General features: G+C 42.4%; 1 protein-coding gene across 8 annotated transcripts in view; it reads left to right on the top strand.

The window, feature by feature from the left end:
* Positions 1–27,705, top strand: part of SEC14L1 (SEC14 like lipid binding 1) — a 94,282-nt gene that overhangs the window by 52,479 nt on the left and 14,098 nt on the right. For all 8 annotated transcript variants that reach the window (XM_053568295.1, XM_053568292.1, XM_053568289.1 and 5 more), the window contains 5 exons: positions 23,007–23,156; positions 23,273–23,404; positions 24,601–24,729; positions 25,367–25,604; positions 26,831–26,940. In XM_053568295.1, coding sequence (XP_053424270.1) covers positions 23,007–23,156; positions 23,273–23,404; positions 24,601–24,729; positions 25,367–25,604; positions 26,831–26,940 — 759 coding nt within the window. The remainder of the gene's footprint in view (positions 1–23,006; positions 23,157–23,272; positions 23,405–24,600; positions 24,730–25,366; positions 25,605–26,830; positions 26,941–27,705) is intronic.

A 27,705-nucleotide genomic window follows, 5' to 3' on the forward strand; every position in this document is an offset into this window, starting at 1 on the left:
AGCAGTGGTTCTCAACCTTCCTAATGCCACAGTGTATTTTCATTGTTAAAAAGGAGTCGACCCACAGGTTGAGAGCCTCTGGTCTAGAGAATAAAGGAGTCTTACTGCTATTTCTTTTTGGTAATGAGAATTTTGACAGAAGGTCACATTAGAATATATTCTTTTGGGTGGATGTATTTACTGCTTATACTTAAATCATGTTTCAAAAGAATCTGTAAATCGTGTCTTGAGAGTAAAATAGAGTTTGTTTAGTGAATTGAAGCCTATAATTACTATAGTTACGTGTAAAGCCCTGTCCTGGTCAGTAATGTTTTGCGTAGCTTTTCTCCCAAAGTAATGAATACAAAGTGTTATAAAAATAAAATTTATTTTAAATAAAATTCTTGACTGATAGAATGGTAATCCATTTTCTCTTTAGGATTTCTCCAAGTTAAATGGGAGAAGTTGGTTGTTATGTGGTTCTTTTTTTCTTAATAAGTTATTCCATCACATAAGGTAGTCATAATCATAAAATGTGTGTGTTTGTTTTCTTTCTCCTAGTTCAAACCTGTGTATGTATTAAAAAACAAGGCCAGAACTGAAAGCTACAAGGTACTTTTCTTTTTTTTTTTTTTTGAGACAGTGTCTCACTGTGTGGCCCTCGGTTGAGTGCTGTGACATCACAGCTTACAGCAACCTCACATTCTTGGGCTTAAGCGATTCTCTTACCTCAGCCTCCCAGTAACTGGGACTATAGGCGCCTGCCACAACGTCTGGCTGTTTTTTTGTTATTGTTGTCATTGTTTTTTAGCAGGCCCTGGCCAGGTTCGAACCCACCAGCTCTGGGTGGTGCATGTGGTCAGTGCCCTAACCAGTGAGCTACAGGCGCCGAGTCTCAAGGTACATGTTTTAAGAAGTAACTTGATTTGTAAAATACCGTGAAGGTTATGTTAACCAGTTAGATGAAAATATTTCAAATTGTATATAAAACCAGCATGTTGTACCCCACAATTGCATTAATGTACATAGCTATGATTTAATTAAAAAATAAAATAAAATGAAGAAGTAACTTGATTTGAGATCATTGGTGTATTGCAGGATCCTCTTAACATTTAGAAAGCTCTTTTCCAAACAAAAGATAACTTGATTTTAATTTTCTTAACACAAAGTTGGTTTAGAATGTCGATTCTAATAACAATTGTAAATTCTGATTCTTCACCCAATCAGATTTCTGGTGGGCCCAGCGACAAATGGTTTCTTTCACAGCTGTGCAGGTGACTGTAACGGCTGCTCAGGTTTGAGAGCTGTTGGTTTAGATCTCCTGAATTTGAATTTTCAGTAAATGGAATAGGATGAAAGGAGGGTAGTATAAGTTATAACTATGTTTTTGTTTAAAAATTTTATAAAGGAACCATTTTTTAACAGGCTGTCTGGTAGAATCTTAATTATTTTATTATTTTTTTTTTTTTGAGACAGAGTCTCAAGCTGTCGCCCTGGGTAGAGTGCTCTTTTGTCATCACAGCTCATAGCAACCTCAAACTCTTGGGGTTAAGCAATTCTTTTGCCTCAGCCTCCCAAGTAGCTGGAACTACAGGTGCCCGCCACAATGCCCGGCTATGTTTTGGTTGTAGTCGTCATTATTGTTTGGCAGGCCAGGGCTGATTTGAACCTGCTAACTCCAGTGTATGTGGCTGGTGCCCTAGCCGCTGAGCTACAGGTGCCGAGCCAGAATCTTAATATGTTATGTTTTCTTGTGGAGTATTTAATATCTATAAGAAGGAGACTGATTGTTTTTCATGCTTCCTCAGACTGTGGTTCCTAGTTTAGCTTTACCACAGTTGTATTGATAAGTATGTGCGTGCTTCCTTGAACTTGTCTTAATTATTTAGAGGATTTCTTTGACTAATTCTCAGGTAGAGTAGATTTGCAGTTTTGGCCATGACCAGGCTTAAACCCTCCACCCCCTGTATATGGGGCCGGCGCCCTACTCCTTGAGCCATAGGTGCTGCCCGATTAGATTTGTACTATACATTAAAATTTTTTTGTTCTGGTAAAATATATATAACATAAAATTTACCATCTTAATCTCTTTTAAGTGTACAATTCAGTGGCATGAAATGCATTCATGTTGTAGTGTTACAGCCATCACCACCATCCATGTCCAGAACTTTTCATTTTCCCAAACTGAAACTCTGTCCTCATTAGACACTAGCTCTGTGTTACTCGTTTCCCTAAACCTCTGGCAATGACTGTTCTGCTTTCTGTCTCTGTGAGGTAATCACTCTGGGTACCTCATTCACATCAGGGGAGCCGCATGGTATTTGACGTTTTGTGACTTTTTTTTTGCTTAGCGTAATGTATCCAGGGTTCGTCTGTGTGGTGGCATGTGTGGGAATTTCTTTCCTTTTCATATTCCACTGTATGTGTCTGCCACGTTTTACTTATCAGTTCATTTGTCCACTGGACGCCGTACCTTTTTTTATTTTTTTATTATTTATTTATTTATTTTTTTAGAGACAGAGTCTCACTTTATCACCCTCGGTAGAGTGCTGTGGCATCACAGCTCACAGCAACCTCCAACTCCTGGGCTTAGGCGATTCTCTTGCCTCAGCCTCCCGAGTAGCTGGGACTACAGGCGCCCGCCACAACGCCCAGCTGTTTCTTTTGTTGCAGTTTGGCCGGGGCTGGGTTTGAACCCACCACCCTCGGTATATGGGGCCGGCCCCCTACTCACTGAGCCACAGGTGCTGCCCCCCCCCCTTTTTTTTAAGACGAGTTCTTACTCTATCAACCTGGGTAGAGTACAGTGGTGTCACTATCACCTCAAACTCCTGGGCTCAAGCAATCCTCCTGCCTTAAGGTCTGGAGTAGCTGGGATTACCAGTCTGCACCACCACAACAGGCTAATTTTTCTATATTTTGCAGAAATAGGGTCTCATTCCTCCTCAGGCTGGTCTCCAAGTGCTGGCCTCAAGCAATCTTCCCACCTCTGCTTCCCAGTGCTGGGATTACTGTACCCGGCCTGTACTGTACCTTATAGTTTTTGACTATAACATCAACCAGAAATAATTGCATATCTTTCTAGATTTTTTTCTTTTATACTTGATAGATTCTGCATCCAAAAGATAAGTTCCTTGAGGGATTCAAGCACTGTATTTTATTCTGTCCATTCAAAATATAGCTTTGGCTTACACCTCATGCTTGCCATAGTTGTTAATTTCTTAATTAGCATCTAAAAGTAGGTATATAGGATGATAAGCTGAGTGGTGATCCTCTCCAGAAAAGGAGTTAGCTCCTGAAGTAAGGGAATGGAAGTGGTAGAAAAAATAGAAACTTCTGCCCTGCCATCTGTTAAGTGTTCAAGGTCAAAGTATCATTCCTAATGTTCTTTTCTTTGTTTTTCTAAGTTTAAATGTGATTTAAATTGTAAAGGCTTCAAGGTCTGTGAGGCACAACTTGTGTAATAGGCATTTAATAATAGTACATGATAATGGCGGCGCTTGTAGCTCAAGCGACAAAGGCGCCAGCCACATACACTGGAGCTGGCAGGTTCGAATCCAGCCCAGGCCTGCCAAACAACAATGACAACTATAATCAAAAATAGTTGGGCGTTGTGGCAGGTGCCTGTAGTCCCAGCTACTTGGGCGGCTGAGGCAAGAGGATCTCTTAAGCCCAAGAGTTTGAGGTTGCTGTGAGCAGTAACGCCATAGCACTCTACCCAGGGCGACAGTTTGAGACTCTGTCTCAAAAAACAAACAAAAATAATAATAGTACATGATAGATATTTTCCTGATGGATTAAATCAATTGCTGCTTCAGCCTTCTGACTCCACGGAATTTTTATTCTGGTGCATGAAACCAGATAGAATTTCTATAGCTCATTGCATTCTTTTATGTGGGCAAACACATGATATCTTTAAAAGCTGACAGCTGCAATTCCAAATGCTTTCATGAGGTCCACAAATCTATCTTTTGTACTGTGGGAAGTAAAACAGTACCCTGCCAGGTCCAACTGGATTTGGAGAGGAATATGCAAAACTGCTGTTTTGTTGTCAGAGACGTACTTAATGCTCAATTCGCTCTTTATTAGGCCAAAAATTTTATGGAGATTAGGAATGGTTTGAAAATCATAGCATGTTTTGGTTTCCATTGGATCCTTTTAGCATGTGATTGCTTTAAATACAAAGTTAAACACATGGAAGACAAAGAAGTCAGACCTCAGAGCATGGCAGACATTCATATTTGCCTAGGGCTTAAGTAATTGTGGCATGTGAAGGATTTGGCATTCAGGATTTATTGACAGAGAACAGATAACTCAAGTACGAAAATCTAGTTAAAGAAGTATACATCTCTATTTTTTTCTAACAGGGATTGGTTAATATGGTACTTTTATTTTGATCATTGAAAACTGTATAAACAGATTGAGATCATCTGGATGTCTGTCATGTTTATAATTAAGCACTATCGGACAGTGTGGGATTTGCTTTTATGTTTATTTTGTGGGCAACAAATAATACTGTTTTTATGGTTGAAAACCAATACAGAAAGAACAGAGGTGGAATTAATATGTAAATGATGTGAATGGGCCAAGATACGGACTTCACAGACAGGGAGCTGTACAGATGAAGGTTTAAATAGAGCAAAGAGATGTCATCAAACAGCCTCCCATGGTGTGGGCCTGCCAAGTTCCAAAACAGCTGTGCCCTGCTGTTCAGTTCCATGTTCGTTTTGAAAGGAAAATTTGTCTTCAACAAATTGTCATCTTCCCCATTAAATTTTATGTTGCTATTTCAGAGTTTATGGTTATATGAGGTTTTGCGCGTGTGTGTTTTTACCTAGTTTGCACCCATTTAATGTTATAACAGAAATAACTGGTCAACGCTAAAGATTTAAGAAAACTTTTTAAAAAGGGGTTTGTATTCAAGTTTGATAAGGATTTCTCTGACTCATAGAGATTTTGTGTTCTTTTACAAATCCATTATCAGTCAGGTCCTTAGATTGACTTTTATTTGAAACTCAATCAGGGGTTGAAAACACCCAGAGGTGAAGTGGGGTAGAGAAATAAATGTTCTTATGTTATCCTATCAGTGTTGAACGTGAGCTCCGGAGTATTGGCTCAGGTATTGTTGAATACTCGGGCAGCCTTTCCGTGCAGTGAACAGTAGTGACAGTCACTGGGTAGGCTGAGGAACAGGGATGGCAGGGTCTTCATTTTCCAGAGCTATAGAAATTAACATGTCATCTGAGTTTTGACTGCATTGTTATCCGATAGTGGAAAGCTTAAAAAAAGTCTTTATGTTACACAATGGGAAAGGATATTTGCATATTTTCAATCAGACAAAAGCTTGATAACTAGGATCTATAGAGAACTCAAATTAATCCACATGAAAAAAGGTAACAATCCCATAGATCAATGGGCAAGAGACATGAATAGAACTTTCTCTAAAGATGACAGACAAATGGCTAACAAACACATGAAAAAATGTTCATCATCTCTATATATTAGAGAAATGCAAATCAAAACAACCCTGAGATATCATCTAACCCCAGTGAGAATGGCCCACATCACAAAATCTCAAAACTGCAGATGCCTGGCATGGATGTGGAGAGAAGGGAACACTTTTACACTGCTGGTGGGACTGCAAACTAGTACAACCTTTCTGGAAGGAAGTATGGAGAAACCTCAAAGCACTCAAGCTAGACCTCCCATTTGATCGTGCAATCCCATTACTGGGCATCTACCCAGAAGGAAAGAAATCCTTTTATCATAAGGACACTTGTACTAGACTGTTTATTGCAGCTCAATTTACAATCGCCAAAATGTGGAAACAGCCTAAATGCCCACCAACCCAGGAATGGATTAACAAGCTGTGGTATATGTATACCATGGAATACTATTCAGCCATTAAAAAAAATGGAGACTTTACATCCTTCGTATTAACCTGGATGGAAGTGGAAGACATTATTCTTAGTAAAGCATCACAAGAATGGAGAAGCATGAATCCTATGTACTCAATTTTGATATGAGGACAATTAATGACAATTAAGGTTATGGGGGGGGAAGCAGAAAGAGGGACGGAGGGAGAGGGGTGGGGCCTTGGTGTGTGTCACACTTTATGGGGGCAAGACATGATTGCAAGAGGGACTTTACCTAACAATTGCAATCAGTGTAACCTGGCTTATTGTACCCTCAATGAATCCCCAACAATAAAAAAAAAGGAAAAAAAAAAGTCTTTATGTTTGTGGATTCTCATGGTCATGGTTTCTTGTTCACGAAGAAGCTTATAGAATGCTTTGTAAGTGATATTAAGATCCTCAACTATCACTATATTGTGTTTTTAACTTCAAAAGTCTAAAACTTTGAAAGCATTTGAAAATACTGGTGGCATACCAGGGAGGCAAAGTCAGGCTGTGAGCCATGGAAGGAAGCGATTCTCAAACAGATTCTGTCTTGGGGGTTTGTTACCTCCTGGGAAGGGCTGGTGCAGCTCACTCAATTGTAGCCTCAGCAAGCTACACAGCAACACAGCCGCCTCCCTGGGCTCTGCTGTCAGCCAGCGCAGTCTGTGAAAATTGATTATGTGAATTGGAGTTATCTTGTCATACCCAACTAAATTAGGGAGACCTGGGAAAAGAAAAGCACTGTCCTGGGATTATCTCTAAAGCCAGCTGCTGAAATGACTTGCTGTACTCTTAAAACCAGTTTTACGTGGCAGCTGCTGAGATGAGCTGCTGTAACTCTGAGACTATTGTACCTACTGCTGCCGTCACTCCCCAGTCAGAACATGCCAAGTTTTTCAAAACAACATGGAATGTTTCTCATAAAAGTCCCAGTTTTCTTTTTGTTCTTCAGATATACTGATGACCACCTGGTCTGTGTGTGTGCCCTGAATTACAGTTCTTTTTTTTCCCAAACAAGAGATTAATTTCTGTATTTTCGTTTGACCGTGTCAAGTCTTGTGAGATGATCCCATTGCCTGGGCTCCTTGTGGCAGACAGGGGTCCTACCACTGAGCCAGCATTTGCAGAAAACTTAAAGGAAAGGACACAGGGAAAGTCTAAGAGCTGCAGCTAGCCTCCAGGCGGTGCTTATGTGCTGGAGTCTGTTACTGCTCTTGCTTGCTTTGTGGGTAGGCTCTTTTATCCCATTTTACGAGTGGGTAAACTGCGATTGAAGTTGCATGACAAATGGTCACCATGACCTGGCTGCCTAGTCCGCTAGCAGTGACTGACCACACTATGGGCCGACCAGGTGCCATGACCACCAGCAGGCAGAGTGCCTGTGCCCACCCAGAGGCCAGCCGCTGGTGTGCTCAGACTCTTGACTTTCCTAATTCAGACCTCCGCTTTTCTCTTACCCCAACCTTTTTCCACTTCTGATCTGTCTGCTCTGATCTGGTTTGCTGCTGGCTGTAAACCTTCTCCCTAGGCTTTCTTTGATGTCTCACAGGCTTTCTGTTTTCTTGTAACTGGAGGCTTTTACTTTTAGGTGGTACCGCTGAGGTTCAAATCAAGGTCCATGGACAGAACCCAGACTCTAACTTGCTCTACCTGATGCCTCCCGGTTTGTGTCTCAGTCCTGCTATTATAGCACTGGAGGGCTGGAGGGAAAGGACCTTTGACAGCTGAATCACGTGTGTGATACGGGGGTGGGTTAGGACAGTGGATGTGCGGAGAGTTGTCAGCTTGAGGCCACACGGTGCTGGTGTAGAATAAGGTCTTGGGTAGGTAATTGCGCAGGATTGTCTAGAGGAGGCTTTTGTCTGGAGAACAGTAGATGACTCTCCCAGAACTGTGGGAACGAAAGTCTAATGTTTACATTTATTCAGGCCACAGTGGAGCTGAGCGATTTGTTTCCTGACATGAGTTCTCTCTCCAAGTAGATTGTGTTTCTTTATTCTGTGGAGAATGTTAATACCATTAGCATTAAGGCTGATTCTGGGCCTCCTGTAACCGGAAACCTTTTCAGAAAACATCTTGTTATTCAGCACCCTTCTTCCCTGTTTATTTTGTGGAAGTTCTTTTCCCAGCTTGAGTCATGTTTGTCTGCAGGGCCATGGTTTTCTGCTCCCAACAACTGAGTATAGTCTTAGCTAATCAATGAATTAGATGCTAAGTCCATGTATTTCGGGAATATTTTACTTTCTGTGCCTATCTCGAAATAAGATCATTTTGGTATGTTTTCCTTTGATCTTTTCTTTTTCTTAAAGAAGGAATTTATTTAAACCTAATTCCTTTGTTTTAAGGTGGCTAATTATAAACTTAAAATAACTGGTTTCAAACAAAGCCTTGTGAGATTTACGTCTTGTGTTTTTAGGGTGTAGGGGAGATAATTATCTTTTTAGTTTGGTGAACACATGGATTTTATCTTGTGCATTTTCCAAGTTTAGTAGACAACTTTGGAAAGTTTCAAAATGTCAGATGAAAATTTTAGTTTTTTAAGCTGTTGGCATCAGAAAGGTTCTCCCTTCATTTCGTACGTAATTCAGTAGACCCTGGATGACTGGGCTGGCAGTGCCTTTATTGTGTTGGAACGCTGCTCCTCCTTGCAGAGTCCCTGTGCCGTGTGGAACAGTAGCCGCATAGTACTGAGTGTTGAACTTACTCTGTGTCAGCGTGTGCTAAACACTTTATGTTTTCTCATTAATCTTTTAACAATGCTGTGAGTTGAAAAGATAATGTAACTGAAACTCAGATTAAATGACCTCCCCAAGGACTCTTCTCCTGGTGGAATTGGGATTTGAGGCTGGGTCTTCCCCTCCTGAAGCCTGTGCTCTGACTGGGTGGGACAGACCGGTTCAAATCCTGGGAAATTGACTTCACCTCTGTCAGCCTTTGTGTTGTCATTTTAAAATGAGGAGAAATACTTATTCCATAGAAAGAATAGACCTTTTTTTTTTTTTGAGAGAGAGTCTCATTATGTCACCCATTATATCTCAGCTCACAGCAACCTCTAACTCTTGGGCTTAAGCGATTCTCTTGCCTCGGCTTCTCAAGTAGCTGGGACTACAGGCGCCCGCCACAATGCCCGGCTATTTTTTTGTTGCAGTTGTCATTATTGTTTAGCAGGCCCTGGTTGGGTCTGAACCTGCTAGCCTCAGTGTATGTGGCCGGCACCCTAACCACTAAGCTATGGGCACCGAGTCAAGAGTATACCTATTAAATGCATTAAGCTTTCTGAAACTGGTTTTGGCGCATGCATAATAGACTCGGTAAATACCTGTGGGTTTTTTTTTTTTGAGACAGTCTTACTATGTCACCCTTGGTAGAGTGTCCTGGCCTCACAGCTCACAGCAACCTCAAACTCTTGGGTTTAAGTGATTCTCCTGCCTCAGCCTCCCAAGTAGGTGGGACTACAGGCGCCCGCCACAATGCCTGGCCTTTTTTTTTTTTAGAGACAGAGTCTCACTTTATTGCTCTTGGTAGAGTGCTGTGGTGTCACAGCTCACAGCAACCTCCTACTCCTGGGCTTAATGCCTGGCTATTTTTTGTTGCAGTTGTCATTGTTGTTTAGCTGGCCCTGGCTGGGTTCAAACCCGCCAACTTCAGTGTATGTGGCTGGCGCCGTAACCACTATGCAATGGGCACCGAGCCTACCTGGGGGTTTGTTAATCTCTTTCTCCCCTGGATGAAAGCTCTTTGTGGGCAGGGCCTTTGTCTTGTATTCATGCATCCCCATGCTGTGTGGAACAGGCCTCCTGGGGAAGATGAATTTCTCTAGGTTCTTCTTAAAAGAAGTTGTCTTTTTGTTTCTGATAGCATGAACACTGTAGCTTTTTATCTTGAGCCAAGGTGTTATTTAATACCTGTCCCCCATATTTTATAGATTTTATTTATTTATTTATTTTTGAGACAGAGTCTTACTATGTTGCCCTCAGTAGAGTGCTGTAGCATCACAGCTCACAGCAACCTCAGACTCTTGGGCTTAAGTGATTCTCTTGCCTCAGCCTCCCGAGTAGCTGGGACTACAGGTGCCTGCCACAGCGCCTGGCTTTTTTTTGTTGTTGCAGTTGTCACTGTTGTTTGGCAGGCCCAGGCCGGGCTAGAACCCGTCACCTTCTGAGTAAGTGGCTGGCACCCTACTCACTGAGCTCTGGGTGCCAAACCATATTTTTATATATTTTTTAAGACAGGGTCTCTCTTTGTCACCAAGGCTAGGGTGCAGTGGCACGATCATAGCTCACTGTAGCCTCACGTCCCTGGGCCTAAGTGATTTTCTCATCTCAGTGTCCCAAGATGCTAGGTTTATAGGCATGGGCCACCATGCTGGGCTGATTTTGTTTTTTAGAACAATTGTAGGTTTACAGAAAATTGAGCAGATAATACAGACAGTTTTCATGTACCCCCTTCTTCTACCTTACAGTTTTTTGTGTGTTTATTTATTTATTTAGGGACACAAGATCTCATCCGGGCTAGAGTGCCGTGACATCATCATAGCTCACGGCAATCTCCAACTCTAGGGCTGAAGTGATCCTCTGGCCTTAGCCTCTTAAGTAGCTGGAAATATGGTTGTGTGCCATCATGCCAGGATAATTTTTTAACTTTTTGTAAAGAGGGTCTGCTTGGTCTCCTGGCCTCAGGTGATCCTTCCAAAATACTAGTATTACAGATGTGAGCGACCTTGAAGTCCTGTTATTAACATCTTGTTTTGATATATTTGTTACAAGTGCTGAACCAATATTGATAACTTTTTGTTTTAACCTAAATTCCATAATTTACAGCTGGATTCACTCAGTATGTTGTACATGTCTATAGATCTAGGCATATGTGCTTCGTATACATTTTACATATCCACGTGAGTAATTCTGGTTATTTAAGAATGAAATAAAAACATTTTTTCTTTTAAGTGTATTATTTTTTCAAATGGTTGCTAAGTTATTAGAACAGAAAAGCTTTCAAAGTTGTTTGGGCCTAATAGCTTAATAAATTTTTTTTTCCTTGAGGCCCTGTTATTGAGACACCAGGGATGCCCTGAACCTTCAGACTTAGAGCACCAGGCCACAGTGCTAAAGGACAAATGTATCCACATAAGCCAGTCAGGAGTTTGTTGAGTGATTATCTTCAGGACAGCAAACAAAGCGTGGAGCTCCTGGGCTGATGTCTGAGCTGTCAATCTGGGACTCTTTCAGAAACACAGACAACAGATAGTTGAATAATCATAGACTTAATTTTTCTAATTTAAACTAAAATGCAGAAGGCGCAATTAAACATATTAGATTATACTTTGAATTTTGTCTGAAACATCAGTGACTGTGTTTGTCTGTTGTTATAAACAGTATTTTTTTTTTTTTTTTTTTGTAGAGACAGAGTCTCACTTTATGGCCCTCGGTAGAGTGCCATGGCCTCACACAGCTCACAGCAACCTCCAACTCCTGGGCCCAAGCGATTCTCCTGCCTCAGCCTCCCGAGTAGTTGGGACTACAGGCGCCCGCCACAAGGCCTGGCTATTTTTTTGTTGTTGTTGCAGTTTGGCCGGGGCTGGGTTTGAACCCGCCACCCTCGGTATATGGGGCCGGTGCCTTACCGACTGAGCCACAGGCGCCGCCCTATAAACAGTATTAACAGAAGTTTCCGGGTGGTCTTGCCTGGAAGTTCTTGAAGAGGAATATATTACAGGTACTTCAAGATAAAATATTCAAGAAGACCTTGTTAAACCAAGAGTTTAGCTGTATAGTTAGTTGCACATATATGGTGAGTTCAGCAAGAAGAGAAGGTATAGTGTTTAATCAGGGGCCGTCTGAAACTGTCCTCCTGTTAATACATTAAGGCATTATCTGAATGTTAGCACTTTAGCCAAATATAAACATGCTAGGGTGGCGCCTGTGGCTCAGTGAGTAGGGCACCGGCCCCATATACCGAGGGTGGCGGGTTCAAACCCAGCCCTGGCTGAACTGCAATCAAAAAATAGCTGGGTGTTGTGGCGGGCGCCTGTAGTCCCAGCTACTCAGGAGGCTGAGGCGGGAGAATCGCTGAAGCCCAAGAGCTGGAGGTTGCTGTGAGTCCTGTGACATCATGGCACTCTACTGAAGGCAGTGAAGTGTCTCTACAAAAAAAAAAAAAAAACAAATATAAACATGCTAATGTTTTAGTGGTTTAGTGATTCTTTTGAGTGAAATTCTTTGTTTCCATGCTTGTTTTGTGATAACGGCAGTGATGGTATAATCCATGGTACTCTGCTGAGTACTGTGAAATATTGATACACACTTAGTTTTCTAATACGAACCAGGAACAATTTTGATAGGACACGGGACTGTCATACGTGCTGTGTAACATCACGACCACGAGCTCACTCTCCTTTGGGGGATGTAGAGCCGTGGCTTGCACTTCCTGAGGATGTCTTAGTTCTGTGCTCATGTTGGGTTGCTGCTCCTGTCATGTAGTAGTACTTGTCTCTAGGATCAGAAGAATTAAGGAAATTGATGGCGAAAATCTTAAAATGGAGAGAACTGTATTCAAAACCAATTTTTTTTTTTTGCCCTTTAGGGAGGAATCATTGTCAGAAATTTTTGTTCCGAGTACTTTGATCCCACTTGCTGATCAGATAGCTCTTCAGGGACACTGCCTTTCAGGGTGGGGTCCAACACAGCTGAGGTGTCAGTAATTTGAATTGTTTTAGGAGGTCAGGAAAAGCTTCTACCACTGTGTGAGGTTTTTTTTTTTTGAATGCTATTTTAAAAGTATAACATGGATAAATCAGATTAGTGACCTGTAGAATTAAAACTTTTTACATGTGATGTCTTAATTTTATGGGAAATGTATCCCACATCCTTTAGAATTGTGTCACTGTTGCCTGCTAATGGAGTCATGTGGAGGTCTGTGCAGGGAAGGCTGGATGGGCAGAACTCAGTGCAGGCTGGAGGGCAGAGCACACAGATGGTCGCTGGATGTAAGGCCTGTCCTTGATGTAGGCTCATTGCCCAGGTGGTATGAATACCTTGAGTCAGTGCGCTTTTTCCTAAGAGAAAATACGTGGCTTTTAAAAGACAAGTTTCTTTCTTCTCTAACAAAAATGTTTCATCTTTAGAACTCTTGAACAAAGGAGTGGGTATAGGAATGAAAGATACTATGGTGTGTGTGTGTGCGGAATTTCTCACGTTTCTTACCAGTGTTTGCCCATTTCCTTTCTGTTGTGTAGTATGATATATATTGAATGGCTCTTTTATCAAAAGTAAATACAGCTGGTTTATATCATTGTGTGGTAAACTGTGAGAGTGGGCATTGGGAGAGAGGGATGGTCAAAATGTCTAAAATACTTGGAATTGCAAACGTTTTGGTGCACGGAATATGAGCAACTCGTTTACCATCTGTTCTTTTGGCTATAATTAATGCTCCACAATATTCAACATGCTCATACTTTAATGAGAAGACCCTGGAAGAAAAACCCATCTAGTACAATGCCCTTTCTTTAGATTTTATAGCATCAGAGGTTGAACTTACAACTTTTCTAGACTTAAGTGTTACCTATGGAAAAAGTGTGTCATCAGGACACGGAATTTAAGGTTTTCTAAGATGAAGTTTATAATTTAAACTTCAGATGTGTTTGATCTTAGAGGAAATGGCTTGGGGTATGTTAAATTTTTACTTCTTTTTTGCATTAGTACAGTTGTAGTATTTTCTTGTTTGATTTTCCCAGATGATTTCCATTATGTTTTTACAACTTGATTCCTTTGTCTTGCGGTACTGGGTACTTGGCTAATATGCCATTTTACAGTTGTTAGTTTGTCAAAAGTGGTTTTATAGTATCTTGAAAATAGCTCCTCTGGGCTGTCAGTAAATATTTGAATGAATGAGCGAGGTATGTATGCCGTAACTACCTGGATTATTAACTTTTCTTTAAAAGGGCTCAAGTTTTTGTGAATTTCAGGTTTTATCAACACTTAAAGTATGAACTCACATATTCACAAACAGTATGTTATTTGAAACCTCGGTTTCCCAGTGGGCTAAACAGGAGTACTTTCTTGGTAGTCTTCTGATAATGGGACAAGAGGTGGCCCACCCTGCAGGACTGAGCTGTGGTAAGATGCGTCTTTTCTGGGGGTGTGACTCTCGCCATCTAGTCATAGCTGAGCATTTGTTTGTGAGTCTTAGCAGCAGGCCGTGGTAGCTGAAGCTTTCGAGTGGTAGGACCACCTATGTTGGAGCTACTTTCCGAGTGAACTGACGTCTTATAAAGGGGTCTCAGGAGACTCATCGTCAGTGCTTTGCTCCCGCGTCGTTTAGAATTGTGTCACTGTTGCCTGCTAATAAAGTCACGTGAAGGCCTGGCTTGCTGCGATTCCTTCCCTCAGAAAGGTTCTCCACTACTGCTCACTGGTGAGGGCCCTCTCTGGACACACTTGCCCAGTAAAGCCTTCTTTACCCACCCAGCCTTTCGGTGAGTTCCTGATGATCATGTCTGGTGCGTAGGATATCCCAGTTGTACAGAAAATGGCTGGCCGGTCTGTTGGCTAAATTGTCTATGGCTAATTGTCTATTCAATTGTCTAATTGAATATGGTTCAATTTAATAAAGGTAGGTAGGTTTTTTGAATGGAAATTCTTTTAAATGGGTTTTCCTGGCAGAGTGCAGCATTCAGCTCATTAATTCTCAAGTTGAAATGCCTTCACTAAAATATGGTTTTCTTTAGCACAGCCCTAGCTCTTAATATGTCAAAATTGCATTCAAAGGTTGGTTAAAAACTGAAAGTTCTGTTGCCAAGCTTCCGAATTGCAGGCTCAGAGATCCATTTTGAAAGAGAAGAGTGGGTGTGGGAAGGCAGGAGGGAGCAGAGGTGCCCAGAAGGCAGCTTTCCTCTCTAGGCAGGCTAGTGAGGCCCTGGTGTTGTTTTTATTATTGAAATGATTGCTGTGTTAAAGTGAGTGATAAAATGATTATAATGGTTATTTCTCTTATAAAAGTAATTTTTTCTTTAAAAAGGAGACATCAGGCTTGTTGCCTGTGGCTCAAGCAGCTAAGTCGCCAGCCACATACACCTGAGCTGGCGTGTTCGAATCTAGCTGAGGCCCGCCAGACAACGACGGCTACAACCAAAAAATAGCTGGGCGTTGTGGCAGGCCCCTGTAGTCCCGGCTACTCGGGAGGCTGACGCAAGATAATTGCTTAAACCCAAGAGTTTGAGCTTGCTGTGAGCTGTGACGCCATGGCACTCTATTGGGGTTGACAAAGTAAGACTCTGTTTCCAAAAAAATAAATAAGCAAAATGGGGAATTGCCCTACCCAAATCCACATTGCTGCTCTGCTGAAAGGCTTGAGCCCCAGGGCTGCCACTCAAAGGTGGCTCCTACCTCGTAGTGCAGGCTGGGTCTGTGGTGGCCTCTGCCAGGCTTTGCGCAGACCCAAGATTTGCATATATTTTCATGTGTAAAATGTTACAATGTCATAATTAATCAGTTACCTGAAAAAGTGGTAAAAGTTTTTAATTTGAGAGAAATTTCTACTTTTTAAAAAAGTTGATAGAAAAGTACAGTGAACTCCCACATGCATTTTTCCTAGATAAATCAACACTTTTGCTTTATAGTTCCTTTTCTCTCTCTCCCGTCTCTCTCTCTCACACACAGACCTGTGTGAGCGTGTGCATTTATTTTGTAGCAACATTTGAAAGTGAGTTTGCTTGTATCATGACACATTGCCTTTAAATAGCAAGGAGCCTGTTGCGCAGAGTAGACACTGCCCTGCATAGCTGTGGTCGTTATCACACCTGGGGAGTCTGCGTTGATGGAGAAACGTTATTTAATGAGTTATTTAATGAGCGCGTGTTCCTTCTCTCAGTTGTTTCTCTCATGTTCTGTGTAGCTATTTTTATTCCAGTCCAAGAGCTATTACAGCACTGCATTTGGTCCTATCTCTTTAGATGCCTTTATACTAGACAATTCCCTGCTTTTTGTTTATCTTTCAGTATACTAATACTTTTTTCCTTTAATTTTACGAGTCCAGCTCGTTTTTGTGTAGAATGTTCCATAATTTGGATTTGTCTGGTGATAAACCATTTCTGTTGAGGACTATGGAGGACTGCAGGGTCTTGTACATGTCACAGGATGAGTCATTGCATCACAGCGGATTGGTAGTCTGTCCTGTTTTTTCTTTCTTTCTTATTTTTTTTTTTGAGACAGAGTCTCACAATGTCATCCCTCGGTAGAGTGCTGTGATGTCACAGCTCACAGCAACTTCTAACTCCTGGGCTTAAGCGATTCTCTTGCCTCAGCCTTCCAAGTAGCTGGGACTACAGGCAACCGCCACAACGCCCGGCTAGTTTTTGGTTGTAGTTGTCATTGTTTGGCAGTCCCGGGCCGCATTTGAACCTGCCAGCTCTGGTGTATGTGACTGGTGCCTTAGCCGCTTGAGCTACAGGCGCCACCCTATATGGCTTATATATAATGCTTTGCCACCTTTTTTCTTTCTGGGGCTCACATTATCAGGCTGGTTCCTGTGTCCTTTGGACATGTCCCAGTCATTGAGCGTGCACTTACTTTTTAGAAAGAAACATTTCTGACTCACCTTGCCATTTTCTTGTTCTAGACTTGTAATCAGCCATTTCTCAAGAAGCACTGATTCTTTTTCGGTAGGGAACTGGTATTTGGAAATCCAGATCTGGATACCAAGTTTGCTCCCTGCAAACCGCAGTGTCATTGCTTCTTGGCCTTTCCAGTGGGTAGAGCCAGGGCATTTCTGCATCAGTGTTTTTTAACCTTTTTTTATCTCACAGCACACTTGAACCTATAGTTAAACTTTTGTGGCACATTTAAATTATGTTGATCAAAAAAAAGAGTAAAAAAACATACACTTACTATGCTTTGAATTTCTTTTGAAAATAATTTAACTAATGATGTTTAAAATTTTTTGCATATACCTAAGATCTTCTGATGACACACTGGTTGAAAGTCACTGACATAGATGGATATTTTATAAAATCAGAATGTTTCTGTTTTTCAGGGGCTGCTTACACACTGTAGAAACTTCGTAGGTTGTAGTTTGTGCTAGAAAACTGGAATACTGGCATCTGTAAACAGTCCCTGAGATGGAAGTTACATTAACTTCTTGCAGTCTTCCTTTTCTATAACTCTCCAGAAAGCTGGAGTTTTATGTGCTAACAGTGTGCAGAATTCATTAACCTTACGTATTTCTGAAAGCCAGGCCAAGGGAAGTGAGCACAGAAAACAAAAGGCTGAATTTGTTTATTTAGTAAGCTTTTATTCCATAGTTCAAAAAATGATTATTGAGCAGCATTTTAGGCATGGAGGTTCTTATTCTCCTGGGGATAGAGAGAGAGAGACTGTCTGCCCTGTTTGTGAGTGATGCATTTAGTGGCAGAGGGAGGGGCTAGGACGAGAGCGTAGAAAGTACAGAGATGCTTGTATCTGCTCTGACACTGAGCAGCTTGGAGAGGGAGGCACTGGTTCCCTGTGTTCGCTGCTCCTTACCCCACAGACCAGCCGGTGGGCACACCAGGGGAAAAGGGAATGTCTCCAAAATACGAGTTTCTGTGGATGGCTAATTTTATAGAGAGTGGAAAGTTTTTAGTGTGATTTAGATTCCAGGCTGCACTGTGTGGGCAGTGCCTTATGCTGCCCACTCTATTTCAAGAACTTTAAGTATGTTGTAGATATTTTGAAAATGGCCTAATTCAGGTACTTAAATAAGAGAGCCATAGCTTAGGTTATTTCTTCCTCTACTTTTACTGAACTTAAAAAGAATTGTTTTGTTTAAAGCCTTTTTAGTCTCAATTTCTTGTCACAGTCCTAGAATGTACAAAGCCAGTTTTGTTTTGTTTTTTAATTTTAATGTAGTACAATTTAAAAGTCAGTTCAGGAGTTTTCAGTGTCAGTATAGAACAGATAGATGATGGTCAGCATTTTTTTTTCTAGAATTGTTCATGTGGTTAGTACTTAATAGTAACAATTTCCTGGGGCCTCATATGAGACTGACTTGTGATCAGAGTAATGTCCTAAGTGTTATTATAAAATGCGTTAAGAGATACTGTGTGATTTTTCAATATTTTGGAAATAATAGGATTCAGAATATAATTGGGTGGAGGAAGGGAGTGGGTAAATATAAAGAATATATTTTTAACTTTCCAAGTAAGGACATTGAAGAAGCAAATGTAATTGGTCACCACACACAGGTTTTGCTTTCTTTCCATCCCCTCCTGCGCATGACTCTGATGTTAATTTTCTGAAAATGTGACGGCAGTCACATGTTAGGTCCCCTCCTTCCCTGTCCCCTGAAGAGGAAGGCAGGGCCATCTGTCTGTGCCTGGTGTGCTCAGCGCTCTGTAGGGACGACCGGATGCAGAAGTGTGTGACTTATCACAGCGTCACTGCAGCGACCCTGAGCCTCTCCTGCCACTTGCCTCCCCTTTTAGGTTGTGGGTCCTTGCTCTGCCTGAGGTTTCCTTGCAGTGGCACTCCTGAGTTCTCTTCCCTGGAAATGCTCTGCCCTCGTCCCCTCACAAGGTCTTTTGCACACTTTGAAGCCCAGTGTAAATGCTGCCTTCCCCACGCTGTCCTGGTGGGACACTCTCGTGGATTTCACTGGCTCCCTTTCTTGAGCTGTCCACTTCCTCTTCCCCCAGTCCCTCCTGTACTGCCTTGCACGGTGCCTTATAGACAGACAGGTGGTACATGTAATGTTGTGAGGAGGAGTAAGATACTCAGAAGAAAACTGAGGAAGACTTTGAATGCTTGACAGTGAGAACCCCATGTGGAGGAGTTCCCATGATCCTCCTGTGCCTTCTGGGATCTTCTTGGCAACTCTTGTGATCCAAGTTTTACTTATACTAAGATGGGCCGGCCTGTTGAGGGTAAACATCAGGACATTTCTCCACAGAAGGCAGTGTTTTTAGTATGATAATACTCTGAAACTGCTCGCATCCTGTTACAGGCAAAATCAAAGCAGTTTGTACCATTTTCGTTTATCTTTTTAACATCATACATTTCTTTCTTAAATCTGTTTTTGGTTGTGGTTAAGACAGCAAGTCACAGTTTTAGTTCAGGTTGGACATCCCAGTATGAAGTCTGAAATGCTCCAGAATCCAAAAGGTTTTTCGGGCCAGGTGCAGTGGCTCACGCCTGTACCTGAGAGGCTGAGGCGGGTGGATCATCTGAGTTCAAGAGTTTGAGACCAGCTTGAGCCAGAGCGAGACCCCATCTCTAAAAACTAGCTGGGCATTGTGGCGGGCACCTGTAGTCCCGGCTGCTTGGGAGGCTGAGGCAAGAAATTGCTTGAGCCCAAGAGTTTGAGGTTGCTGTGAGCTGTGATGCCACAGCACTCTTTATCAGGGGTGACAAAGTAAGACTCTGTCTGAAAACGGAAACTCAAAAAAAGATTTTGAGCACTGACATCACTCAGAGGATATACTCATGGGAACATTTCTGATTTGGGGCTCAGGCCTTTGAGACCTTTCACCAGTAAGTATGATGCAAATATTCCAAAATCTGAAACACTTCTGGTCCCAAGCATTTTGGATGAGAGAGAACCTGTTAGCCTTAGTGAGGAGTGGCATCTGTCCATCAAGAGTGTCAGCCTGCAGTAGTTTCCTTCAGAGTGGGGTCAGCTGCTAGGGCAAGGCTGAGCTTCCCTTTCAGGTTCCTGGTTACAGCCTACCTTCTCGTTACCCTCTGTCCTATGGTTTCCTGTTCATGTGCATCTAGGAGCCGGAGGATTGCTTAGGTTTTAGTGTGAATTCAGCCCTGCCTTTAGTCAGTAGTCTTTAGAGGTTGTTACAGAGTAATTAAATCTGCTGCGTTAGTGCATTTTCTAAAAAAAATTAGGATAAATGATATAGCAAATCTTGTTCTTTATTTAAATTTTAGAATTTTTAAGACAATTGTAGATTTATAGTATGTTGATACACTATTCACAAGGAATAGTATAGAAAGGTCTCACATGCCCTCTACCCATTTTTGCCAGTGGCAACAGCTTGTAAAACTGTCCAGAATGTCATCCTGAGGATGTTAACTGGACACGGCCCAGAGTCAGTGTCCTCTGAGGATCCCTCTCGTTGGCCTTCCAAGCAGCATCCACTTCCCTCCCTCCTGCCCCGCTCCTTCCTTAACCCCCACCAACCACTAATCTGTTCTCAATTTGTACAGTTTTGCTTTCTCAAGAATGTTACATACATAACTGGCAGAATGTTCAGAAGCGGAACAGCACAGCTAGTAACTGTTTGGGGTTTTCTGCTCAGTGTCAATCTCCCGAGAGTCATTTACATCTTTGCATGTATAGTTCATTCCTCAATGCTGTGCGTGGAAGTTAAAAGAAAAAACGCCTCTGTGTGCTGTCCTTTCTTTTCTTTTTTGAGACAGAGTCTTAGTATGTCACCCTCAGTACAGTGCCGTGGCGTCACAGCTCACAGCAACCTCAAACTCCTGGGCTTAAATGATTCCATTGCCTCAGCCTCCCAGGTAGCTGGGACTACAGGTGCCCACCACAACGCCCGGCTATTTTTTTTTTGTTGTTGTTGTTGAACCAGGGCCGGGCCAGGTTCGAACCCACATGCCCTGGTGCATGTGACCAGCACCCTAACCACTGAGCTATGGGTGCCAAGCCTAGGTGTGCTGTCTTAATGCCTATAATCCCAGCAGTTTGGGAGGCCAAGGTGAGAGGAGTAGTCGAGGCAGGAGTTCAAGGCAGCAGTGAGCTGTGATTATGCCCCAGCACTTCATCCTCAGTCAGTGTACGAGGCTTTGAGTGCAACAGCAAGACCTTGTGTCTCAGAAAAGGTTTGTTCCTTTTGGTTATTTATTTTGGTGAGTAGAATCCTGTGGTATGGATGTTCTGCAGTTCATTTAGTCACTTACTGATAGAAGGACGTTTCTGAGTTTCCGGTTGATAGCTGTTGAGAGTAAAGCTGCTTGAATGTTAGTTTTCATTCCTCTGGTGTGCAGCCCCAGGATCACAGCTTCTGGGCTGTATGGTAGGTGCACGTTTAGGTTTTAAGAAACTCCCTGTTTTCCAAAGTGGCTGCACTGTTTTACATTTACCAGCTGTGTGCAAGTGACCCAAGTGACCCTGCGTTGTCACTAGCAACAATTTGGTGGTGTTCCTGTTTTTTGGGGTTAGCCTTCTGAGAATGGTAAAGTGTTATCAGCACTTTGTGAGTTTCATCTGTGTCCCTCGTAGGTCATTGCTCAAAGCAACGTCTTTGATGCACTTATTTGCCACCTCCCTATGCTCTTTGGTGAAAACATCTGTTCCTTTGTTTGCCCACCTCCTAGCTGTTTTTTTTTTTTAAAAACTGTTGAGTTTTATTTTTTCCTTAATTGTGGTAAAAACCCATAAAATTTACCATCTTAACCATTTTTAAGTTCAGTGGTGTGTCAGAAGACAAAATTAAAACAAATTTAAAGATCTTAATTGGCTTTTTTTGTTTGTTTAGAATTAGGCAACACCTCATTCTGTAGGATAGAATTTGTCCGCCAGTGAGCTGAGCTGACAGGCTTGTCTTATAGATAGAAAAGGGCTGAAGAATTGGGGAACAGAGAACAAACAGCAGATAGATGGTTTCCAAGTCAGTTTCCTTGTAAAGGTTAAAGCAGACTAGTTATCATGCCGGCTAAAACTGGCCGGTTTGGGGACCTGGCTGTGTACTTCCTTTCTCCACGCTCCCTCTCCATTCCTTAGAAGGGTCAGGTAAACAGCTTAGTTTGGGCTTGGGAGTGGGGGAGTTCAGCATGAGAAACTCCACTGTTATTGGTCTATTGGGCCTAGTTCAGGAGCCCAGTCCAACCAATGGCTTCCTATAAATTTTATTTAACAATTATTTATGTGTTGTACAACTAACTGTGGGTTTTCTCCCTTTTTGGTAGATGTTGGTCTTGAACTTCTGTCCTCAAGTGATGCTCCCACCTCAGCCTCCCATGGTGTTGGGATTATAGGCATAGTGGCCAATCAGAAGAGGTGTTTATGTGTCCTAGGGAGTAGTCCTTTGTTAGATAGATGTGTGGTGTGTGAATATCTTTTCTCAGTGTGTAGCTTGTTTTTTCATCCTTTTAACAGGGTCTTCAGTAGAACAAAAGTTTTAGATTTGGGTAAATTTTATCTTTTTCTTTTATAGTTATGATTTTGGCTATCCTTAAATTCCCAAAAGTTTCTTCTATTTTTTTCCCGGAATTTTTTAGTTTTATATTTAAGCTCATGATCTGTTTTTACTTAGTTGTTATATAGATGTGAGGTTTAGGTCAGGGTTTTGTTTAGTTTTTGCCTGTGGATGTGCAGTTGTTCCAGCAACGTGTTTAAAAGGCTGTCCTTCCTCCCTTGAATTCCTTAGTTGAAAATCAGTTGGGTATAATTTGGGGGTCCATTTCTAGGTTCTGTGTTCTGTCTCATCAGTCTCTGTTCTCCACCGCGTGGTCGTGATTGCTGGAGCTGTGTAGTAAACTTAAGGCCAGGTGGACTGATTTCCTCCCCATTTATTCATCTTTTTGAAAATTGTTTTAGCTATTCTAGTTCTTTTGCCTTTCCATATAAATTTTAAAGTAATAGCTATTATCTATAGCTAGAGAAGAATATTGCTGGGATTCGGATGGGAATTATGTTAAACCTGTGTATGTTCAAGTGGGAAGAATTGATAACTTCAACAGGTGAGTCTTCCAAGCCATGAGTGTCGAATGGGTTTTTCTTTTTTCTTCTCTTCTTTTTATTTTATTTTTGAGACAGTCTCACTCTGTCATTCCTGGTAGAGTCCCGTGGCATCACGCGTCAACTCTTGGGGCCAGATGATCCTCTTGGCTCAGCCTCCCAAGTAGCTGGAACTACAGATACCTGCCACAACACCCAGGTGGTTTTTTTCTACTTTTAGAAGAGTCGGGGTCTCGCTGTTGCTTAGGCTGGTCTCAAACTCCTCAGCTCAGGCAATCCACTCGCTTCTGCTTCCCAAGGCTTTTTCTTTTTGAATGAAAGCTTCAGACACAGAGAATTGCGATGCCCCCTGTTGACATTTATCGACAGATGCTTTTGTTCCAGGGAGAATATCAGCAGGCTGATTGCATCTTGTTCACGTCCTCTTTTTTTGTATTTGTTTTTAATTCATAGGCCTATGAAAGGAGGTTCCCTACATGTCCTTTGATTCCAATGTTTGTGGACAGTGACACTGTGAATGAATTCAAGAGTGAAGATGGGGCCATTCATGTCATCGAAAGGCGCTGCAAATTGGACATAGATGCACCCAGACTGCTGAAGAAGGTGACTAAAAAGGACATCTTAGAAGGCAGTCTCCCAAAAGATAGAATGTTATGCTTACAGTTTCTGGTGTAGTTGGGCATTATTAATAAATCCTTTTTCTCTTTATGTCTTTAAAGATTGCCGGAGTTGATTATGTTTATTTTGTCCAGAAAAACTCACTGAATTCTCGGGAACGCACTTTGCACATTGAGGCCCACAATGAAACGTTTTCCAATCGGGTTATCATTAACGAGCATTGCTGCTACACTGTGAGTAATCCATCGTTTAGCAGAGGATGGCAAGATGGCGTGGACAGGCGCTGTTCTAAATAACACTTCCCTTTGTGTCAGAGGGCTGTTCTTCATGGATATTGGTACTCCTTTCTGATGAGTGAGAGCAGTAGGTTAACAGGTGCAGAGTCTCCTGCAGAGTGGGTTACACGGTTGTGGCAATTAAAGCAGCCAAGTGATGCCTTGATTTGTTTTTAACTGTTACTTTCACACGCCACTTCTTTTCTGGTCCCACTGTAATACTTGAGGGTTAGAAATACATAGTGAAGGACCAAGATGCTGTGCGCCTTTAAGATTAAAGCCAGCAGTGTCATCTGTCTTAGCATCTTCACTGCTTTCCACCCTGCTTCAAGAACTTCTTTTCAAATTGTTAGAATAAGTCCTGCCAGGTCTTCATGCTTCTGCTCTTGTCCCCCTGCAGGGCATCCTCAGCACTGAGTCGAAAGTGATCATTTAAAGTATGTCAGATGACATTCCTTCAGAACCCTGTAACTTTTCCACAGTTCACTCAGAGGAAAAGCCTGGAGTCCTTCTGTGGCTCATACCGCTCTGCGTTCTCTCTTGGGCACATCTCTCCTGTCCTTCCTTTGGTGTGCTCAGGCCTGCTGGCCTTCCTGCTGTACCCTGGCCATGAGGCAGGCCTCCCCGAGGGGGTTGGCTCTGAGTGGCGATGCCAGGATTGTTGTGCCCAGATCTCTGTCTGCCCTCCTTCCTGAAGCCAGCCCTGCTGCTCTGGTCAGTTCTGTACCCTGCTGCCCCGCCCTGGTCCTTGTAACCGTGCTCCAGCTTTGCTTTTTGCCTAGTACTTACCTTCCAACAGCCATGTTGTCCTCCTGCCTGTAAGGCTTCTGCTTCGTTATCTGGCTCCCCATCAGAGACAAAGGGTTTTTCTGTTTGTAACGGAGGACACAGCACAAGTATGTTGAATGCATGAACGAATCAAGAATAAAAATGAAGCTCTCCTTTTATGGTCATTTTTAGAATATTTTGGAAAAATTATTGGGTTATTTTCATGATTTTGAACCTTGCTGTGTAATTTTTTTTCATCTGTTTTTATGGTAGTAACATTTTTATTAAAATAAGTGTTTTTTCTGGTTACCAGTTAACTAAGGAGCTGACAGGTGATAACTTAGTTGTCAGTATAGTTGGTGGGAATGCTTTCTCTCTCTCTGCAGGTTCACCCTGAAAATGAAGATTGGACCTGTTTTGAACAGTCTGCAAGCTTAGATATTAAATCTTTCTTTGGTTTTGAAAGTACTGTGGAAAAAATTGCAATGAAACAATACACCAGCAATATTAAGAAAGTGAGTTGATCTTGGGATTCTCTGAGATGATCGGGTTGGCAGTCGTTTGGAAGGCTGGGAGGAGTCAGCCTCTGCTTAAAGGGGATGCTTGGGCCCTGCGCTGTGCCTCATCTTCAGATGACGGGTCCAGGTTGCTAGTTGCTGAGGGAGGAGCGCGTGGCTGCAGGCCCAGCCCTCTGCTGGAGTTGCCCGGGAGAGTGGAAGTTGGGTGGCAGCACAGCAGCTGCCAGCTCCCACCCAGGCTCTGCTGGCGAGGGATACCATTACACTGAGGGATCCACACCAGACAGGCTCCCAGGAGGCCCCGCCCTGGGATTACTAGTCTCATCGTTTAGAGAAGACCCTTCCTCCTCATTTGTGTTCTGCCGCTCTCCAGTTACTGTGGAATCGTGCTTTTAAAATGTGTCGTGTAGGATTTTGAAGGCTTGTTTTATTTTCAGGGTACTGTATTAGAAAGAATTAGGGCTGACACATAAAGCATACTAGGTATGTTGAGCTTAAGTATAGTAAATAGGTGGTTTTTTTTTTTTATTTTCTAACAATTCAGTTTCAATATTTTAAACACCTGTGAGGGTTAAATTGTTTGAATATTGAATATATATATATATTCACCTTTAAAATGGGTTTCATTTTAAAGGGAAAAGAAATCATTGAATACTACCTTCGTCAGCTGGAGGAGGAAGGCATAACCTTTGTGCCCCGCTGGACTCCACCTTCCATCCCACCCTCTGCAGAGTCATCTTTGTCATCGTGCAAGAAACAAGCAGTGGCCACAGCCATTGTCATCCCAGACACTGCTCTCCAAGAAGGGCTGAGCAGCGAGGCCCTCGGCAGCCCAGGCGGGGCACCTGAGCCGGTGGTGGGGACCCCAGACGGTAGGTCTGAAAGGTGCTCAGGTCTGAGAGCAGGACTAGGGCGCTGACACGCCCCCTTTCCCTCTGCTTACTCATTCTGTTCCTGCCTCCCTGGGATGTTAGACATCACGTGAAAACAAGATTTGGCCCTCATCCTTTAGCTTATGTAATGTACTCTTGTTAGTTTTTCGGAGATTTTTTTAAATAGGCAGGAAGTGACATCAAGTTATTCTTTTACTGAGACCCCAAAATTATTCTTTTTCATTTATGTTAGGTGAAGGTACCTTCAGTGAATGTGAGGCAACAGTCCTCTCAGCACAAAGATAACATCATCTTGCATTTTGTATGCTTACTGTGTGCCAGGTACCGTTCTCTTTACTCAGCTACTGATGGGTCCTTGTAGGTGGAAATAGTTATGATCCTCATGTTATGTATGGGCTGACTGAGGCCCAGAGAACTCGAGTAACGAGCCTGGAGTCAGGTGGGCAGTGGCCTGGCTCCACGGTCTGCGTTTAGCCCCAGTGCTGCCTGTTGTGTGTGTTAAACACACACACACACACACACACAAAACCTTTGTATTTTAAAGTATAGGGTAATGGCCATTGTATAGAGTTCAGAAAACATAGGAAAATATGAAAACACAAGAAAATTCTGCTACTTAGAAATTTTGTTAAGAATTATATTTCTGTATGTTCTTCTCTGCGACTACACTGTGCCATTTGTTAGTTTTCAACAGGTGGTGGGTGTGGGCAGATGGTTTGGAATATATTTTATTTTTTACCTTTCGAATTCTTTTGATTGTATTTATTTTGCTATCTCATTCTTGCAGTTTGTTACCTTATCATGAAAAAGATTTCTTGTATTCAAAATAGGGTTAAGTCCAGTTTTTAAAAGATACATCTAAAAAATAAAGTATATATCATTTAGGGACTGTTTGTATAACTTGGAATTAAGTAGTCATTAAATATCTGTGTGACTATTTTTCTGTTGTACCTAGTTTTGAGACTTGGCAAACAGGTGATCAGGGAAGGGTAACTGAGTCAGAAAGTTCCCCTGCGGTCAGTCAGGGGAAGTCCTTAAATCTAAGGACTTATCACTGCACTACTCTAGGGAGTCTGGTTTACACCTGCTGTCCCTGCAGTCTCCTTCACCTCTAAGACCACGTTAACCTCACTGCGCAGCAGGACTTCAGAACCCTGACGCTCAGTGGACTGTGTTGTAAATATGTCATGTTGCTTGTGTCCCAGACAAACTGGATGCAGACTACATCAAGAGGTACCTGGGTGATTTGACCCCACTGCAGGAGAGCTGCCTCATCAGGCTTCGCCAGTGGCTCCAGGAGACCCACAAAGGCAAGGTGAGTGCTGGCACCAGCACACGGGCCACATCTGCGTGAAGCTGCAGACTCTCTCACCCTGTCTGTAGTTGCTAAGAGCAAATATTCCTGATTGATTGACCTACTGGAAATGTTCTTCCAATCTCAAAATTACTGAATTTGTATCTTGTGTGTGGCTTCTGAGTCCTTGGTGGCAAGTTGTAATACATACTCTTCCAAATATAATTAACTATACATTTTTTGACTTTATAGGGAGAGAGTGATCTAGATTAAAGGTCAAATTACAAAGCAATAGTGTCTTCCAAGTATTCATACATTTAAATTTCAGAGGTTTAAAAGAAGTTCTGAGATTAGAAGTGTTTGAGCTTGAATTTGGAGAGTTTTGTGTTTTGGGGTGGGGGGGGTTTGAGACAGAGTCTCACTTTGTCACCCTCAATAGAGTGCTGTGGTGTCAGAGCTTACAGCAACCTCAATCTCTTGGCTTCAGTGATTATCTGGTCTCAGCCTCCTGAGTAGCTAGGCCTACAGGTGCCCTCCACAGTGCCCGGCTATTTTTAGAGATGAGGTCTCGCCCTGGCACATGCTGGTCTTGAACTTGATAGCTCAGGCATTCCACCCGCCTTGGCCTCCCAGAGGAATTTGGAAGTTTTTGATGACATTTTAGCCTCATGGGGAATTAGATTTTATAGTAAGTAGCAAGCAGAGGCCGGTTTGCACATCTAGCAAGTTACCATTGCATGTTGCTGATGTAATCTCTTAATTTTGTCAGTCCTGGTTACTAGAGAC

This window comes from Nycticebus coucang, chromosome 18 (assembly GCF_027406575.1).
Source record: "Nycticebus coucang isolate mNycCou1 chromosome 18, mNycCou1.pri, whole genome shotgun sequence".
Taxonomy (NCBI): Eukaryota; Metazoa; Chordata; class Mammalia; order Primates; family Lorisidae; genus Nycticebus; species Nycticebus coucang.